The 20,714-nt window shown below is 42.3% G+C and overlaps 1 protein-coding gene across 1 annotated transcript in view; it reads left to right on the top strand.

Moving 5' to 3' along the window:
- The first annotated feature begins 9,731 nt into the window (after nt 1–9,731).
- The window catches only part of LOC102420333 (dynamin-binding protein-like), a 40,155-nt gene continuing 29,172 nt past the window's right edge, over nt 9,732–20,714 (top strand). Inside the window, 1 exon segment of the mRNA XM_023754839.1 lies at nt 9,732–9,795. Within this exon segment, the coding sequence (XP_023610607.1) occupies nt 9,759–9,795 (37 nt within the window). The 5' untranslated portion in view covers nt 9,732–9,758.

The raw sequence follows: 20,714 nt of genomic DNA on the forward strand, positions 1-20,714 counted from the left end.
CATCGAGGTTTGTGTCAGTGCACTGTATGATGTTCACACAAGGACAAAATCACCCGAGGATGTATTTCACAGAACACATCCAGTACCTAGGTGCCCCCTGGCTGTAAAGTAGCCCAGGTAAGGTGAGAGATACTTGCATTCTCTGGAAAATAGCAAGACCTCTAGGAATCACAGTCTTAGAGAGTCTTAGAAAGTGAGGAGGATGGATCATCAGATTGGAGGAAGGTCATGGGAGTGAGGGAGGAGAAACTGCCCTCAGGGTTCTTTCCTCTGGCCTAATGATCAAATAGATATGTGACAGATTAGCAAGAGAAAATAACCAAATTTAATGCTCACAACTGTAAACCTGCTTTCACCCCACCCTGTGTGTATGGGAACCCCACATCCATGAGAGAGTCAGAGACAGAAAGGGAACATGGGTGCATTGTGAGCTAGGGATGGGGTAAGGTCCCTTAAGGGCTTCAGAGGGTCATCGAAGAATGATAAGAGGAGAATGATAAGAACAGTTGTTAAGTGAATAGAAATTTGTCCTTCTCTGGAGACAAAAGAGGTTACCTCTGATGCGGAAGTTTTTCCTGAGCCCTCAGCTACAGTTGACTTTAGCTCAAAAGAATCCACACACCGAAGCACATCTTGGGGTGACTAGCTTTAACCCCCTCAGGCAGTTACAGAGACATTAACAAGAATTTAGGGAATTACCTGTCCTTGCTGGTTTACTATCGCCTCCCTTTTCTTCCTTAACCTTCCCTCTCCTTCCTCCCTCCTTTCTCTCTCCCTCTAAATCCTGCTGCTTCTAGCACTATTTACAGCAGGGATTCTGTCCATTCTGGGAGTCTCATCGATAGTCATTATCCACACCTACCCTCAAGTAACAAACAACAAACATCAGGGTGGAGTGCCGCTTTGGGGCCTTTGAAAAGGGTGGGGGGTGTCAAGGGAGAGCTGACGGTCTACAAGGTTGAATGTCACCAGTAGTACGGGGATTGAGGAAAGTAGAAAAGTTATTCTCTCCTTTCTCTCAGGCCACATCGCTTTGCACACAAGATTTGTCACATGAAAATAGCAATCCATCCACAGCTTTTGATTAGTTCTGGGTTTTAGTAATGTGGTGGTAAAGCTGAGCAATTTACATCTTTATGCGACTCTGGCAACAGGATTTAGAAAAGGAAAGGGGGCGGGGGCGGTATTCTGTATTGTAACCAGCTATTCGCTCTCCACTTAACCAAAGATCATTTCTTTTAGCTTCATGTAATTTCTTCTGCTTGGTCATTTTATAACCACCGTCCTTCCTTACCTATAATTTATCCTCTCTTTTTATCTCTTCTCATTGTTGATTTACTAGGTGTGTTTCTTATCATGCTAGCTTTATCAAAGATACTAAATTGCTATAGGGAACTTCGTTTTCCATAACAGGGAAAAATTAATCGTTACTTGTACTCTATATCCAGAAATAAGTAAGACCATAGAATTTTAGATCTAAAATGGCAGAGAAACTGTTAGCTTTCTCATTTCACGTGTAAGAAAACTGATAGCCAGAGAAGTGAAACGTAGCCACAAGTTGATTATTAGCAGAAATTGAGCTTATACTGTTACTCTGTATAACTCATGGCAAAAGCTGTCCTCTCAAATGATGTTGCCATCCTATTGGTTTGGTGAACCAAACAAAAATCTTTATTGGGGTTAGGCAATAGGTTTTAGATGATGAGTCTTTGTTACTGTGTAGGTCTAGGTCAGTGATGGCGAACCTATGACACGCGTGTCAGAGGTGACACGCGAACTCATTTTTTTGGTTGATTTTTCTTTGTTAAATGGCATTTAAATATATAAAATAAATATCAAAAATATAAGTCTTTGTTTTACTATGGTTGCAAAGATAAAAAAATTTCTATATGTGACACGGCACCAGAGTTAAGTTAGGGTTTTTCAAAATGCTGACACGCCGAGCTCAAAAGGTTCGCCATCACTGCTCTAGGTGCTCCTTGTGGTTGGGTGATGAGGAATCAAGAGAGGCAGGGGTGTGGCAAACTTGCCTCAGAAATAATGGCCCATGATAGAGTTTATTTGTTTACTTGTCTTAAGGAAAATTAAGGTTTTACTATACTGGTCTAGGGCAAGCATGTCAAACTTGCAGGCCCACAGGCCAGCCACATGCCTCGTTTATTTGGCCCGTGTTATCCTTTGAGTTTGACATGGTTGGTCTAGGCTAGGGCCATGAAGTCAAATAGATCTGGATTCAAATTGTGGCCCTACCTTGTGTTAGATTTTATGATCTTGGGCAGGTTATTCAAACTCCCAAAGATTCTTTAGCTGAGGTAAAATAAGGATAATATGAGACCCTTTATGCAGGGTGGAGAAGATCAAAGAAAATTCATTTCAACCTCCAAGCTGCAGCCCTGACCTTAGCACATAATATGCACTCACAGCATGGAAGCTGTTGCTGCTACTGCTGTTGGTTTGAAAGGTGTAAAGGAACAGAACAAATGAACAAAAAGACTTTGAAAGAAAATCAGAAGATTTGACAATCTGCAGGTTCATTCAGTAACTGTTAGTAGAGAATCCAAAAGGCGTGACTAATAGAACAGTACGTATTTGAGGAAAGTACAAGGAAGTTGTGAGGAACATGAACCATAGATTTTTAAAACTGAAGGAATGAGGAGCATCATTGATGCCACTGCTCATTTTATAGATCGGTGATTGAGTCCCAGAGAGAATGAATGGGTTACCCAAGGGTGAACATCTAATTATTGACAGAGCATATAACCCTGGTCTCCTCAGCATGCTTTATATTATTTTACAAATAGGGATTAGGTAAAAGTTCAAGGAATCATTCCTAGACATGACCAGGTAGCTAAAAGAATAATCTTATTAATGACAACTGTCTCTTAGCATGTTACTCTCCTACTCAGAAAGCTTCCATGACTCTTCATTATCCATGGAATGGAACAGATGGCATTCAGGTCCCTTGGGATCTATCGTAGCCTACCCCTCCGTCCTTATCTCCTATTACTTTTTCCACATACGGCCTTCAAACTGTTTCCCATTTCCTGGTTCTCCGTATGTAGAAAGTCTATGGAAATCCTGCTTATGATAGAAGGCACTGTTCAAAGGCCACCACTTCCATGAACACCCTCCAGTTGGCCCATCCGGGACTTTGCTTTGTTGCCTTTGCCGTTGGTGTTTATTACAGCACTTATCACATTGAGTCTTACTTTATGGTGTGTTGCTCCTGCATTCTAAGAGGCATGGACTAACGAGGCCATCCTTTTCTCTTCCGCACTGCCTCACACATATTAGGCATCTCTCTAATGTTGATGAAAGTCAAATAAGTATTTTTGTACCCCACTTTCTGACTTCTAGTCTCAGTCTCCATCCCAGTCGTAAATATGTTGTATGAATTAGTTGGAAAAGAGATTTGGGAAATGTGTGCTTTTGATGCTTCTCTGGCATGACAAGTATCAAGGAAAGTGTGAGCATACATAACTGTCTTCTTCTGGCTAAGAGTGTCACACTATAAAATTACCCAAACCACAGATCCGAGTAAAAGGGAGTGCTTGTTCTTCCTTCAGTGGGATGTCCAGTGTGTTGGCAGGCAGGAGCTTCAACAGCTTGTGATTTGAGTGTAAACTAACTGGTTGGTAACTTGAATCCCATAAAACAGAGCTCTCAAAGGAGGAAGGGTTCTGCCTCTAGTTAAAGGGAAGGGAGTCCCAGAGTTTCAGATGTCCCAGGATTAGAAAGCTGAACTGGGAGGGCAGAGGTTGAGGTCCAATTTGAGCTGCGCATGAAAGCGTGTATTCATACCCCTGCTTGATTACTAAAGGATTAAAGAGGCAGATGAGACTGATATATGACCTTACCTGGGGCTCTTAAAGGGGGCTGTTTCTCTTTCCCACTGCTTTTTCTGCAAAACCTTTGGAGCAGGAGAATGCTTCTAGTTCATAAAGTAGCCGAGCCAGTTTGACCAGCTTGAGGGAAACACCAAACAAGGCTGCCAACTCCAATCACATGAACGCTAGTTACTAATTATCCCCTGCTCTCCGTGGGGAAAGATATAGCCGCTCACCGATTGGATCCCGAGGTTGAAATAACTCCACATGTCTCCGTGCTCCAACTGGAGCAGCAAGAAGAGTGACTCTACAGCTTTGGGAGACATTTTGAGAAGGACAGCTACAGCCTTAGGCTAAACTACCTGTCCACGTTTCAGCCCAACCCAGGCCCATGGAAGAGAGAAGGGAAACTTGTGTCTTTAAGCGCCCTGAACATGTGTGAAACCCATGAGGTTAGGAAAGAAAGAGAAACGGAGAAGAAGGGGCACTGGGGCTCCAGCTGGGAGTACGAAGATTGCAGGAGTCTACAGAAAAGGGACCTCACAGTGCCGGATGGGCGTTACAGAGAAGATGACTTGGATTCCAGGTACCAGACCACCAGGCGGAATCGGCCCTACAGAAAAAGGCATTGTGGATACTGGGATTTTGAGCAGAGTGAAGCAAGCTATATGGACTACGAGGAAGCAAAAGGAAGTGGAAAGGACTATATGCACCACACAAGTGGAACTCGAGGCTGTGATGGTTATTGGAAATCAGAAAATGTAGATTATGGAAACCTGAGCCCTGGAACTGGAAGCCCAGATGTAACCTGGAAAGCTGGGGGATATGGAGAGACAAACGGCTACATACATTGTAAGAATCTGAATGACAGGCCCCAGGACTCTAAAGAAACTGACCAATGGACTGGCTACAGGGGTTTGGAGGACTCTTTGGGGGATTTTGGTCAATCTCAAAACTGGTATAAGGACCACAGGAATTTTAATTATAATCTTGAGGATTGTAAAGAAACTGATATTTATTACAGTGACCTCAACGATTTATATCATGTTGCTGGGAATTATACTAATGCTCAGTCTGTGGATTTGAATGGTGTCAATGAAGGTAAGGAATTTGTCAAATACTATGAAGGGGACAGGAATGTTTATCAAAATGATAAAATCTACCCCAAAGCAAAGACTCATGCCCTGGATCAGAGTAATTCTGAGACAGAAAATAAAGTCGATGATTCTTTATTTGAAAACTGTGAGTATGAACTTGGGAATTACAGGGGAACAGAGCCCCTGCATCAGATGAAGAATTTGGAGTATAATGGCATTGACAGACCGGGAATGATGGCATCTGTGAGCAGAAGGATCGCCCCGGATATGCTGTGGAATCCACAGACTAGGGGAAGCCAAGGAGAACATCACTGTGGCATTCCTCAGGGCTCCCCATTAGAGAATAATACCCAGCACTTAGAGGAAGAGAGAAATTTAAATGGCCCAGAAACTTGGAAAAGGAATAGTTGCTTCCGTCGCACAGCACCCAGCACCCTGAGACGCTCAGAATTTGTGCAAAACAGGAAGAGAACCCAAGGTAAGAACGCAGTCTTCTTAGAAGTATATAAAGCATGAAAATAGATGAAAAGGGGTGGTTATAACAAGGACACTTGTGTGCTTAAGGAACCTGGGCTTCCAGAGTTCTTAAGTGTATCTTGAGTGGGAGCAACCTTAGAGATTTAATTCCTTTGGGAGGCACTTTTTTAAAAATTTTTTTTTCTCTATTGATTAAGGTATTGCATATGTGTCCTTATCCCCCCATTGCCCTCCCCCCCACCCCCCACTCATGCCCTCACCCTCTGGTGTCTGTGTCCATTGGTTAGGCTTATATGCATGCATACAAGTTTTTTGGTTGGTCTCTCCCCCTTACCCCCACCCTCCCCTTTAGAGCAAGAATTTATGTAGTGCTATAGACATGTAACATGGCTTTAAATCAGACAGTGCTCTCATAGGAACTTTCCTTTACTCTACTTGGTTTTGTCAGTTCATCTCTAATCCCAAATATCTTTCCATCCTTACTTTACGATTTTTGTCTCATGGGGATGGCAAATGCATTAATAGGCACCAAGCACAAATTTACTTTTCTGACATGTTCTTTCTCTGAATCTCTGCACTTCTTTAGACATTGGTGGGAAAGAAGACAACTTTGTTTTATAGATTATTCGTTCCTTGACATTCAGGAATCTTAAGTGAATGATGAGCACTAAAACTCCTGTGGAATTCAGAAGATTGTTTATATTCTTCTTTGCTTTGTACAAGTTAGGTATTCAAATTATTTCATCTCCCTGAGCCTTAAACGAAGGTATCTGTAAAATGGGGACATTAAGAGTCTTACTATGTAGAGGTTATTTCTTTCTTGCCAGTTTGTCTTCTTTCTTCCAGTTCTTGGAAATGAACTATGTTAATTTTTATTTATTTATTTTTGCTGTTGTTGGTTTTGCAATTACTGGACTCCCTGATAGACCTTTACTTTGATGATGTATGTTACCCTCATGCTAAGCAGACTTTCTGGCCAATTTGGGGTAGTCCTGGTAATGACCAGGGGATAAGGGTTAGAATCAGAAACTGTGAACCATCTGAGAAATCCATCTCATACCTTTCTCCTCAGTGGAAAGTTTCTCTTCTAAGTTTCCTGCAGAATAGGCTCGCTGGTTAGACTGGTGGTAGGGTCCATCGAAGACTGAAAAGCTAGGTCCCTGGAACGGCCAGTGGTTTATCCCATGGTCTCCTAACATAGTCTTGACTTAACTTGAATTTCCAGGGCACCATTGTGGACAAAGCAGGCTCTCTGTCTTTATTTATACAGATAAAAGTGAAACCAAACCTGGCTTTAGTTGGGAGGCCAGGTATTTAGCCATTTTTTTTAGGTGCATTTTTGCTCTGAAATGATAGGGATTGGAAGACTTTCAAATTACTTCCAGCTCAAAGGAAAGTCTGATTCTATGATTCCTGGTGTTGGTTTCTGTGTCTTTCCTATTCCCTTCCTCCACAGCTGTTTCTTAGATGAACTTTGTTTCCTATCTTTAGTTCCTTATTGTATTAAGCCTCCTAACTGTAATCAAAGTGTGTTTATTGTTTGACTTCGGAGTCAAGCCCTCCTCTCGAGTGTTGCAAAGTGGCCTATGATCTCTCCGAAACTAGCTCAGTTCCACCTCGATCATTTCTATTTTTGCAATTGTCTCTCTTTGTATTTGAGGACTTAACTTTTGATATATGTTCATATTTAGCTCACTTGACACAATATTTAACTATATTGATTTCAGAGAGGAAGGGAGAGGGAGAAATAGAAACATCAATGATGAGAGAGAATCATTGATCAGCTGCCTCCTGCACACCCCCTATTGGGGATTGAGCCTGCAACCCAGGCATTTGCCCTTGACTGGAATCGAACCTGGGACCCTTCATTCCGCAGGCCGACTCTCTATCCACTGAGTCAAACCAGCTAGGGCCACACTCCTTTTTATACCTTTATCTTCTTTAACCTGTAACAAACTCTTGTTTTTTACCAGAATCTGTGTGCTCTCTATCATTCTCTGCTAGTGGTCTTACAGCACATGCGCCACTGCCCTGCCTGACCTTACACAGTCACAACACATCATTACGGAGAGGAAGCCAGTGTTGGAGTCTGTTGCCTACCTGGTGTTCAAATCCTAGCTCTACCATTTACTAATAGTGTAACTTTAGATGGGGACTACTGAACCTCTCTGAGTTTTGGATTCTTTATTTGTAAAATAAAGAAATAATACTGTCTCATGATGAGATCATCTGAATAAAACTCTTAATCATAGTCTGGAACATAGCAGGTACTCATAAATTATGACTTCTTTGTCTTTCATGACCCACCTTTTGTCTTTTCCTTTCCACTTACAAGTTGCCCCTGTCCTTGCATGGTCCCCTCCCAAGTGCCTCAGTGAGCCCCCACTGGGCAGCTGCCCTCCAACCCTGTTTGCAGGTATAATTACCCAAGTGGAATGCCCTGTCCCTTCCTCCTCTCTCACTCTCCCCCTTACTCCACCTGAGAAACAAAGAGCTGTTTTGTGGCTGACCCCAGCCTGCCTCCGGGCTAGAGACCAGGTCTGTTCTACCAGGATTTGTCTTTTCCTTCACCTGTCCTGTCAGTTCAGTTCATTCTTCCCTGGAGGCCTCCATTTTGACACTGTTAGTGCATGTCTGTTAGGGTTTTGTCCTTAGTCCTAGGGTGTGACCCCTGGCCCTGGGCAGTGATGCGTACTCAATGGTGCAGCTCTTCTGAGGTCTTGGTGGAAAATTTGAAGTGTTTACTGAACCTCCTAACTTGGGGAACTCGAATTTCAAACTCTGTCTTCCCAGCCCCAGACAGTTGTGAACATCTGCCAGGCTTCTCTGGCCTCCAGCTGTGACTGCTTTCTGCTGAGTTCCCTTTCCCCGTAGTCTCATATTTTCCACTCCCATTTCACTTTAGATTACACATAACCATAGTTGTCCCAATACTCTGTTGGGGCATTCTTGCAGTTTCTGCTTCTCTTCCTATCTGATCTGCTTGATAGTTCTTTATTCAAATTCCCAGGAGAGCAAGTGTAATTGACTCAGCTTGAATTTCTTAGTTAGGCTTCACCATAATAATTAACCACTCATTGATTAGGTACACATGCCTGGTCCAACGGCAGTCGTGAAGTCTGGGATGGGGTCATCTAGTTTAAATCATAGCTACAGGGACTACTGATGGTGCCAGTTGGTATGTAGTAGGCTCCTGTGTGTGTGTGTGTGTGTGTGTGTGTGTGTGTGTGTGTGTGTGTGTGTTTGCGGGGGGGAGGGGGGAGGGGAGGGGGCTGGCATTTGTCTAGCCCAGACCAGCCCTGGCATTTTGAAGTGGGTGAAGGTATCTTTTGGTTTTCACAATGGCAGGGTGCAGGGGACTACTCATGTTTAGAAGGCAAAGACTTGGGACACTAAATGTCTTAGGTGTTTAGGACCATCCTACACCTGTTTAAATTATTTCATCTTCCTGTGCTGCAGTTTCCTCATCAATAAAACCAGATAATATACCTACATGATAGTATTATGAAACTTAAGTGAGTTTATAGAAAAACAAGTAATTGGAATAGTAGTGCAATAAAATCTTGCACATAGTACATGCTAAATAAACATGAACTAGCAATCATCATCATCATCATCACCACCACCATCAGACCTGCACATTGATCCCACATCCCCTCTGAATTCAGTTCAATAAGCATTCATTAACTTGTTATTATACTTAGCACTGTACCAAGCACTGGGGATAACCTAAAAAGGATACCTAACTCCCTCCCCGCTCCACACATACACATACACATACACATAGGCATTTACAGATAATTAAAGAGACAAAAGGGAAAAATATGAATAATTAGATAAAGTACACAAGTATATAACATAGACAGTAACTGCTATGGGCAATTAGAAGGGGGCAGAGCTCAGTTTTACAAACTGAGTTATTGGAAAAGACTTTAGGAAGATGTTTGAACTTGAGCTAAAGCTTAAAGAAGTAATGGGGGTTGAAATAGGCAGAGAGAAACAGGGAGACCATTCCTGGTTAGGGAAACTATTTAAGCAAAGATACAGAGTTGTGATGACAAAGAAGAACACAGTTGGGTGAAGAACTAAAGTATTGAAATCTTAGAAACCAGGAGGGAGCCTGGGGAATAAGTCAGAGCTGGACCTGCACATGGTGAGTCATCCTCTTAAAAGTAGTCACTGAAACTGTGAATAGATGACTTCTCCAAGGAGAGGAACGACTAGGGAGAGAGTGTGGGTCTAAGAACTGAGCCTAGGAGTTACCTACTGCTTGGGGGCAGGTGGAGGAGGGAGGCCGGTAAGAGAGCAATATTATTTGAGGGTGTCAGGAGAAAAACAGAACTGAAAGTAAGAGAGAATGGCCAACACTTTCAAATGCCATGGAAAAATCAAAGGTAACACCATTGGATTTGTTGAGGAGGTTATTAATTGACTAAAAAGACAATATTACTGAAATAGTGATGATACAGAATTAATTGCAAAGGATGGGGGTTGAGGTCATAGAGGGAGGGCCTGAAGACCAATCTTTTAAGACCTTTTCACAAAAAGAATCAAAGAGATTTAACGATAGCTGAGGGGGACACAGAGTTGAACAAAGTTTTCATGTGTTTACTCTTTTTTAATTAAATGTTTTTGTTGTTTTTCAATTACAGTTGACATTCAATATTGTACTAGTTTCAGCTGTATAGCATAGTGGTTAGACATTTATATAACTTACAAAGTGATTCCCCCAGTACCCAACACCATGTATAGTTATTACAATATTATCAGCTGTATTTCCTAGGCTGTACTTTATAGCCTCATAACTGTTTTGTAACTGCCAGTTTGTACTTCTTAATCCCTTTACCTTTTTCACACAGCCCCCCAACCTCCTACCATCTGGCAACCATCAAAATGTTCTCTGTATCTATGAATCTGTTTCTGGTTTGTTTGCTCATTTATATTATTCTTTAGATTCCATGTGTAAGTGAAATCATATGGTATTTGTCTTTCTCTGACTTATTTCACTTAGCATAGTACCCTCTAGGTCAGTGATGGCGAACCTATGACACGCGTGTCAGAGGTGACACGCAAACTTATTTTTTTGGTTGATTTTTCTCTGTTAAATGGCATTTAAATATATAAAATAAATTAAAAAAATATAAGTCTTTGTTTTACTATGGTTGCAAATATCAAAAAATTTCTATATGTGACATGGCACCAGAGTTAAGTTAGGGTTTTTCAAAATGCTGGCACGCCGAGCTCAAAAGGTTCGCCATCACTGCTCTAGGTCCATCCATGTTGTTAAAATTGTAACACTTCATTCTTTTTTATGGCCAAGTAATATTCCATTGTATATATGTCCATTTGTCTTGACTGGAGCTCTTGATCCATTTAAATTTAAAGTAATTATTGATAGGTATGTAGTTATTGCCATTTTATTAATTATTTTCTATTATTTTTGTAGTTCTCTGTTCCTGTCTTATTTTCTTGCTCTCTTGTATGTTGTTGACTCTCTATTGTGCTGTGTTGTGTTTGGATTCCTTTCATTTTATTTCTTGTATATGTCTTATATAGTTTTGGTCTGTGGTTACTATGGGCTTCATATATACCAAGCTATGTTTATAACAGTCTGTTTTAAGTTGATGGTCCCTTAACTCTCCCTCTCCATCTTTATGTTTTTGTCATTGTTTCTTTACTTCTTTTGTGTGTTTGTGTGTATCCCTTAATTTGCTGTTGTAATTACACATGATGATCCTACTTTTGCCTTTTACCCTTTGTACTAAGTTTAGTGTTGGTTGATCCACTGCTTTTATTATGTATTTGCCTTTGTCAATAAGAATTTTTTTCTTTGGATATTTTCTTAGTCATATTTTTATCTCTCCTTTCTTCTTCTCTTTCTCCTCCTCCTCCTCCTCCTCTTCTTCCTCTTCCTCCTCCTTTTTCACCTTGCTCTTCTGCTTGAGGTACCTGTATGATGCGAATGTTATTATGCTTGACATTGTCCCTGAGGTCCCTTAAACTATCCTCAGTTTTTAAAATTCTTTTTTCCTTTTGCTGTTCCAATTGGGTGTTTTTCTCTACCTTGTCTTCCAAATCACTGATGCGAGCCTCTGCTTCCTGTAGTCTGCTATTGATTTCATCTAATGTATTGTTCATTTCCGTTATTGTAGTCTTCATTTCTGACTTTTTTTTTTAATGTTTTCTATCTCCTTTTAAAAAATATTTTTATTGTTTTCAGAGAGGAAGGGAGAGGGAGAGAGAGATAGAAACATCAATGAGAGAGAATCATTGATTGGCTGCCTCCTACATGCCCCACACTGGGGATTGAGCCCGCAACCTGGGCATATGCCCTGGCCGGGAATCTAACTGTGCTCTCCTGGCTCATAGGTTGACACCGGCTGGGCTCTATCTTCTTTTTAATGTTTCCTCTCTTTGTTGAAATTCTCATGTAGATAGTCTATTTTCTCCCTAACTTAATTGAGCATCCTTATAACCAACTTTTTGAATTCTGCATCTGATAAACTGCTTTCCTCCATTTTACATACTTCTTTCCGAGTTTTGTTCTGTTCTTTCACTTGGGGTGTTTCTTTGTTTCCTCATTTTGGCTGCCTCTCTATTTGTTTTTATGTATTACGTAGATCAGCTGTCGGTCTTGTCAGAATAGCCTCATATAGTAGGTGTCCGGTGGAGCCCAGTGGCCCAATCTTCCTGTTCACCTGAGCTGGGTGTTCCAGAGGTGTCCCTTGTGTGGTTTGTGTGTGTCCTCCTGCTGTCATTGAGCTTTTATATTCTGTTGGCACCTCAGTGGTGGGCTTGACCCTCAAGCTGACTGGCTGTGAGGACTGGCTGTGACTTTAGCAGACAAACTGTTCTGTAAGGGATCACCCCACAGAACACTATTTGTTTTAGCAGGCCTCAGGTGCTTGCTGAGTTCGCCCTTTGGGTGTGTCATTTGTGGCACTAATCAGGTGGTGTTCCTGGTGTGGTCTGGAGCTGGCCACTGGGTGTGTTCATTCTGGGACCTCTTGGGGGGAGGTTTCTGGTGCAGGCCAAGGTCACCACTGCCTGTGTCTGGCCGGGGCATTAGTTATGGTAGGAGCTACAAAGTGATCTTTGGTTGGGAGCTGCCTGTGCTGGGCTTGGAGGCATCTAGGAGTGGTTATGCTGTGAACTGAGGCTGCTTCCCCAGGCTGGACTGGGGGCCACTTAGCAGGAGTTACAGCCAGTTGCTGCTTGTTTTGGCTTTGTGAGCCTTGGAGAGATTTCAGGAAAGCTCAAAGCACTGGCCCAGGCTGACTTCTTGTGTAGGTTAGCCTCTGAAAGAGGCTCCACATGGATTGCGGGGGGCAGGGAATCACCAGGGTGGGGTGAGAGTGGTGTTATCAGGCTAAGAGACTCAGGCTGGGTGCCTGCCTGTGCCTGCAATCTGCTGTCCCTTCACTGGAGCTTAGGGCAAGTGTTTGTGAGTGAGTGAGTCTGTGCTCAGGACCTTTAGGAGGATGGGTATACAGCAGCCCTTCATCTCACCAGGACTAAGTCCCTGCTGATTTTCATAGCCACTGATGCCTCAGCCCAGTATGGGCCTGGGACCTATTTCTTCAGTGGGGACTTGCACAGCCAAGATATCCCTCCCAATTCTCAACAGCCACTTGTGAGTGTAGGGCCAGTTCATTTGTGTCTCTACCCCTCCTACCAGTCTCGATGCGGCTTCTTCATATCCTTAGTTATAGGAGTTCTGTTTGGCTCGTCTTTCTATGGTTTTTAAGGGTGATTGTTCCATAATCTGGTAGTAATTGTGATGTAGTCATAGGGGGAGGTGAGCACAGTGTTTATCTACTTCGCCATCTTGGCCGGGAGCCTTATGTGCTTACTTTGTAAATCAGGGTGTCAGTCCTTATTTGAAGATAGATGGGTGGGTAGGAGGCAAAAGAGAGGGAAAGAGTAAATATGTGGAAGCAAAAGGAAATATATTGTAGGGCCATATATCTTCAAGAGTTGGGAAATAATTGAAGCTTTAGAGAAAATAAGGCACTTCTCTTCTGAGGTTAGAATGATCCAATCTGGCAGGCTCCATCCAACTCAGACTTTGCCTATTGGGGTCACGAGTTGTAGTCTCAAGAAGCTAGGTTGCCTGTTTTCTCTACAAGCCATTACCTAAATTATTTTTATGTTATGTTTCATCAATAATAAAGGAATATTGGCCTGGGAGGAATCCAGGTCTCACTAAAAGCAAGAGATATTCAAGACAGGCAAGAAATGGAGGTAGGATAGGAAGAGGCGATCTTGTAGGGCATCTTCTTTCATGTGGCCCTGAGGATGTTAGCAGGTGTAGAGGGAGGAGGGGTGAGTCCAAGCGGCGAACTTGCAGTGTCAAGGCAGGCTTAGTGTTCAGTGGGACGTCAGGGTGGCAGCTCAGGACCTTGACACACCCACCCTGAAGCCACGACCTGTATCAGTTTGACATTTCCTGAGAAACCAGAAGTGCCCGCACTGTGCATAAACATCAGGCTGTCGAGTCACAAGGGTGTGACAGTGCCGATACAGGCATTTCTAATGGCAAGGTGCTCATTTGTGTCCATGGCTGCACAGCTGACCTTATTCCACGGTATCAAGAAACCCCTTTCTTCTAATCATAAACTGGGAGGGGGCAGACAGATGAAATCTATTGCATTTCATTAAATCTAAAGCACTACCTGTTGTAAGACATTGAATGATTTATGTATCATTAAAAAGAAAGAGGACTTCTCATTAAACTAGAATACTTTTATTAAATTGCTATTTGGAAAACACATCTTGCTTTCAGAGATGTTAGAATGTGAAAAAATGTGCATCTTAGCATCTATTGAAATATGGAGATGCTTCCACTTACTGCTGACCTCATAGCAATACTTAGAAGAAAAAACAGTGTACTGTAGAATTCCTCTAGTTCCCTCCCCAGTGATTCGAAGGTAGGGAATTCCGTTTCCTCTGCTCTCCAGCCCTCCCCTTCCCCCATTCCCTGCTCCCCTGAGAGGAACACTGAAACCTGATTTACTCCAGTGCTGTAGGTTCTAAACCCTAATGGGTTGTGGCAGCTATGTAGCTAAGGCAAACAAAGTTAGGGTATTTAATGACTTTAAAAAAATCGTTGGGTAGTGTTTTTCATCACAGCCATGCTCGGGGCACTCTAAGTTTTAATAATAGCTGTCACTTAAGTGCCAGTTGCTGTGCTAAGTACTGTAGATTAGATGCACATCCGGTATGCAGAAAAGTCCATAGTCTAAGCTCCAGACCCTTACACGGTGCTTGGCATGCAGTAGGTGCTCAATGAATATTTGTTGTCAAATGCAGTATTTTGTTTTGGAGCAGAGACCATGTACTTCAAAAGATAAATAGTAATATCATTTTGCATTGTTCCTTGAGAACTGAAGTTTAGAGAACAGAGTCATCCAGGGACTTCGGCTAGTGGGCTTACAGGACGGTAAGTGAGCAGAAAGGCACAGAGACAAGCTCACGTCCAAGAAATAATAAGGAAACAGTATTTAAAGTACACTGTGTGCTAGGTTCCATAATAGCAGCAAGTGCCCAGTCCTCTGGGCTCACTGAAAGGAAGTGACCAACTGCCTAGATGAGTCCAAAGAGGCCTCACTCACATGCTAGTGACGCTCCTGTGGAACTAGTTAGAGGCTAGTGTGGTGATACCAAGTTGAGAGGAGTATGTGACGTACCAGAGTGGGAAGTCACGTAAGATTTCAGAGCCTGGAAGTGAACAAAGAGGTCCAGCCCCTTTATTATACACACACGTGGAAACAAGGGCCCACAAAGGTTGTGTGCCACAGAGACAGGAGGGGAAGCTGGGCTGGATCCCAGTTCTAGATCCCTGCTGCCCTCTCACCATCTAGAAGCAGCTCCACATACCGCATATCCTGAGAAATGGAAGCCAGGGAGATGTAGGGGAGAAGAGTGACTGTTAGGATGCTAGAGCTCATTTAAACCTGTACAGCATGTATGACAGTTCCCGGGGAAAACCCAACTTATGTTCTCTTGTACGGAGATTTTATTTTTTTCCATGTTTCAGCTAGAAAATAAGATAGTACTGACCTATATCCTAGGTTTAATAAGATTTTACCATAAAAATATTGGATTACACTTGGAAATAATCCTTATGTTGAGAGACTGGGTTTACCCTTTTAAGTAAATATATGCAAAACACTTAATGCTGAAAGATCATTCCATTTTATATTATTTTCTTTTTTATTGAATTTGTTGGGGCCACATTGGTTAATAAAAAGTCAAGTCTCCTTCCATCACCATTTATCCCCCCTATACTCTTTTCTATCTTGCCCTACCCCCTTTCTCTCTGGTAATCACTATACTGTTGTTGTGTATTATTCTTCTGTTTTATGAATTTATGTCTTGCTTGTTCACACAGATTCATTAAGCCAAATGGAAATAACTTTAAAGCCATCTAGTTTAATGCCACTCGATTTGCTGTTCTTGAACACTGAACAAATAGCATGACTTGCCTGAAACTAAAGAAAGCTTGGAAGGCATTTCCACATTGTAGATCTCTGCCCCATCTGTTGGTAGCTCTCTCTTCAGTATTTATACATTTTTGTAATTAAAACTCGGAACAGGATTATAATTCAGATCAAACTGCTTATTTTGGTGCAGAGTTAGAAAAGATACATAAAGTATTATGAGGGCAAATGGAAGTAATAAAAGTAAACCACCTAATAGAAGCTGAAGAAAGCCTGGTTTTATAGAGTAGGCTAGAAAAATAGCCAGAGGGCCATAGAGACAAGCACATTTCGAAACATCACTGTAGTATTATTATTAAATATGAAAATACAATGCTGGGAATGGTCATGCAAACATGCAGAAGACATGTAACCTAGAATAGGACGTGGCATTTGATGGAAAGCACTGGCTGGTTTTTAATATGCAGCTATGAGCTGTGTGGTCTCGGGCAAGTCATTTCATTGTTTTGTGCCCGTTACCTCATTTGTAAGATGAGAATAATAATAATAATAATAGCTTTCCTCAAGAGACTTGTTCAATATAGTTTCAGGGTTGTGTGTGTGTGTGTGTGTGTGTGTGTGTGTGTGTAGAAAATAAAGCGTTTTATTGGTTGATTATAATCAAATTTTGGTTTTTAAGCAGTGATAATTTATTTTTAATTAATTATTTTATAAAAAGTGTCTTTGCCCTCTCGATAATTTCACTTCTGCTGTCTAACGATGAAATAAACCTAGCCGGTGTGGCTCAGTGGTTGAGTGTGGACCTTATGAACCAGGCGTTCACTGTTCAAGATCAGATTCTCTCTCATCATTGATGTTTCTATTTCTCTCCCTCTCCCTTTCTCTTTCTGAAAAAGAAAACATTAAAAAAAAATACCTATACTGTAGTTCACTTAAAAAAAAAAGATGAAATAATAATAACCTCACAGCTTTAAGCACACCAACAGCACACCTCTCTGAGATTTATTTATGTGTATTTGCTGAGGGTCCAAAATGGTGTTTCAGTTGATCCTAGTTTTAAACTCGCTATCCTGGCAGCGTACGAAATTGCAGACTCGTGACTCGTGTTTGCTCTCTGGCTAGCGCCTGGAAGAGGAAGAGGGAAACTAGAGGCTTTGAGGTAGGTTTCCCGAGGTGGAGGCCCTCCCAGCAGGGATTATACTCCAGGCTACTTGCCAAAAGAGGCAGGGCGGATAATGAACGGAAACCAAGGGAAAGTTTGTCAGTTGCTGCTGAGATTCAGGACCTGAAGTTTGCTGATCCTGGAAGAGTGTTTGTGAGCCAGGCGGGAGCACCAGGGACCACAGTGCAGAAAGTTTTACCTTGAGCAAACTTTCCCCAGTGGAAGCCGTGTGGGGACTAAAAGAAGTGGTGGCGAGGGGGCTGGGTGGGCTGGCTGGAGGGATGTGGTAATATGGAAAACCAGGATTTATGATTCCTGCAGGTGGGTTCGGGGAGCAGAGGAGCAAATTTACAGTTTGCTTCCTCTCAGGGTTTGCTAGACAGATTGTTAAGCAGGCAGTTGTGTTTGGCTTTTCTCATAAGACTAGCAAATTGTCATTTCCACAGCATTTTATTACTCATTCTCTTCAGCATTCTAAAGGGATTAGCTCAGGAATGAAACCTCAGATTATTAAAAAGTGAAGACAGAATTTGAAATGGATTAACAGGGTAATTGTGAGCTGTTAGTAGTAGAGCATTGTCATTTACAGCAAATGTTCTGTTTTTACTTTATTCTGTGTTATGTCAATATTACATATTCACTGTAGAAAAACTGGAAAATGCAGTAAGTGAAAGAAAAAATATCAGAATTTCTATCACCTTTAAGACTTTTTCATTTTCAAATATTTGCATTTTCCCCTTTTTAATAAAACTGCATTTCTTTCATAAACTACGTTGTAATCAGCTTTTTAAAAAAATCTTCATTGTTGAAAGTATTACATATGTCCCTTCCCCTCCCTCCATTGCCCTCTCCCACTCCCCTCCCCCCAAGCCTTCCCTATTGTCTGTGGGTAACTGCTTTTTAATTAATAACACACAGTGTTCCATATTAATAAATAAAAACCTGTATCTCAGTGGTCATTATCATATTCCATTACACAGATATGCCATAATTTATTTAACCAGGACCTTTTGGGGAGAAATTTTGGCTGTTTCTGTTTAGGTTGTTTCTACATTTTTTAATACAACGAAGAACATTCCTATATGTACATCTTTGTACACGTATCCAATTATTTACATAGAATCAATTCCTAAAAGTAGACTCCTCAGTTAGAAAGCTTACCTTTTCTCTTTTAAGAAGTGGAGACAGTGGCCGAAACCGGTTTGGCTCAGTGGATAGAGCGTCGGCCTGCGGACTGAAGGGTCCCAGGTTCGATTCTGGTCAAGGGCATGTACCTGGGTTGCGGGCACATCCCCAGTAGGAGATGTGCAGGAGGCGGCTGATCGATGTTTCTCTCTCATCGATGTTTCTAACTCTCTATCCCTCTCCCTTCCTCTCTGTAAAAAATCAATAAAATATATTAAAAAAAAAAAAAAAAAGAAGTGGAGACAGTGCTAAAGGTTTTTACTTCCTGCCCGATCCCTTTGGGTGCCGGGTTCCTCAGGGTTCCCAAGGAGGAGCTGAGCTTTCCTGAAGGGGGCTCTCCTGTCCCTGAGTAGCATGCTCAGTGGGGAAGTAAGAGAGACCTACCAAAGGACATGATACAAAAAAGGCCTTTCCCTTCATTGCACATCATTTCTGCCATAAATTATCTGGGATACGATTAAATATTTACAGTGATGGCACTTACACAGATTCAGTTATGCTAAGGGCTTATTTACATTACACTGAGTGGGGTTTTACAGCTACAGTCATATGAACACATGCATGTATGTTTAAATACATAATTGTTCACAGTCTTAATGGTGCGAGAACTGTAGCTCTATGGAGATCAAGTTGTGCTTTGGAATCGTCCTGTTTTATCATCAGCTACCAGGTGGCCACCCACACCCACAAACAAGTAGAAGTCCAGGTCACAACTCCCATGATTTGCCTGGAGGCAGAATAGCTAGCTATTGGTCGGGAGCCCAGTATGGGCTCGAATCCCAGTCTTCCACTTACTGGTCCAGTTACTGAATTTCTCTCATCCCTCATCAGTAAAATGGGTTCATTAGTAGGGTTGTTGTGAGAATTAAATAAACTAATATTTGTAACGTGCTTCGAACAGTGCTTGGTACATGGTAGGTGCCATATAAATTTTTTTTTTTAAACTAAAATTTAAAGCTGGAAGGATGGAAGGAAGCAACAACACAGGGGCTCACCCCCCAGGAAAGCCTCACAAGTTGATGGTGCAGTGTTAGAAGCAGTGGGAAAGGCTCTTCACCAAGAGCTATCCTCTTTCGGATTGCTTAGAATTTCACCAATAGAAATGGATCTTAATTAGGGGCAGTTTGTTTTAAATCACTGGCAATGCAGTAATAAATTCTTGTGAGATCAGAAAGTACTGATTCAGCTCAAGTCCCCATTGGTCCTTCAACCCCAAATCCCAGTTCCCTCCCTGAGGCAAACGGATGAGTTTGGAGTGTTCTCCTTCCAGACCTTTTTCTGTAAACTTACATATCCTATCATATGTATGGGGTGGACAAACGGAGGTTTACAGTTGTGAATATGTGAAACAGAGTTTATTCTTGTATTATTACTTTTATTAATTATTGTATTATCTATTTGTATTACAACTGTAAACCTACCTTTGCCCACCCCTATATATATAGAAATATGTAGGGGGTTTTTGCAGGTTTTCTTTTTTTTCTTTCTTTCTTTTCCGTTCTCTTTCTCTCTCTTTCTGTATCTGTCTCCAAAAATGGCATATTGTTCTGCAACATTTTCCCTCGGTTTCTTTTAAAATCTAAGTGTGAGCTGTGAGTCCCTGTGAATTACTCTGTGCTCTTCCTGCTGCCCTGGGACCAGCCAGAGGAGAGATCTGCATTCTGATGGCTTTAGGATAAGGTTCCTAAAGTAGGGGGTCCGGTTCCCTTGGCTGAGTGAGGCTAAGCCTGGCCTGGGAGAGGGGCTGCAGGGAGGTCCTAGTGCAGACCGAGTAGACAGCTGCTGCCCGCTTTCCAGCTTTGCCTCCTATGCATCCTAAGAGATAGATGGGCCTTCAGAAGTCTTTCTTAAAGAGAGCACCCCACACAGCCACGCTTAGCCGGGGAAGGAAAAGTAAGAGAGAATACTCTTGGGTTAACAGCTCCTGAAAGGGAATAGTGACTGTTTAGCACGCGGAAAGGAGAGCTGGAAGGGAAAGGAGCTGAGCCTGAGCAAAGGCAAGGCCCCTCTTCTGCTTCTCAGTCCAGTTAGCAGAGGATTCCAGCTCCATCCTTTAGAACTGGCCCTGCTCTGATAGCCTGGGGGGCTCGGGGCAATTCATATGTAAATATGGGAAAGGCTTGGGGGATTTAGGGGCTCTAGGAGCATTCCACAGCTCTGGGAAGATTCTTTGCCTGCCTGCTGACACGTTGATGCACCCGTACCCCCACCGCGTCACGGAGTCAGACTTTGGGCGCTGCAGGTACCTCCCGGGGTTGCTGGAGTCCACACAAAAGAAGGTAGAATAGTCAGCCTCCTTCTCGCTCAAGTGCAGGTTGCGAGCAGGCTGGGAATTCCAAGATTTTCTTTATCAAAGACAGAGCCAACTTTCAGAGCAGGGAAAGAAGTGAGTAGCTTTTCTCTTTAACTCTAGGGTGGTTGGGAGAGCTGTGGGAAGCTGTGGGATAACCAACCCCTTCCTAACACTGAGGAATGAGCCTGGTGACAAAGGACTAACCTGAGAAGGTGGGGTGTCTTGAGAAGG

This window comes from Myotis lucifugus, unplaced genomic scaffold (assembly GCF_000147115.1).
Source record: "Myotis lucifugus unplaced genomic scaffold, Myoluc2.0 scaffold_66, whole genome shotgun sequence".
Lineage (NCBI taxonomy): Eukaryota > Metazoa > Chordata > Mammalia > Chiroptera > Vespertilionidae > Myotis > Myotis lucifugus.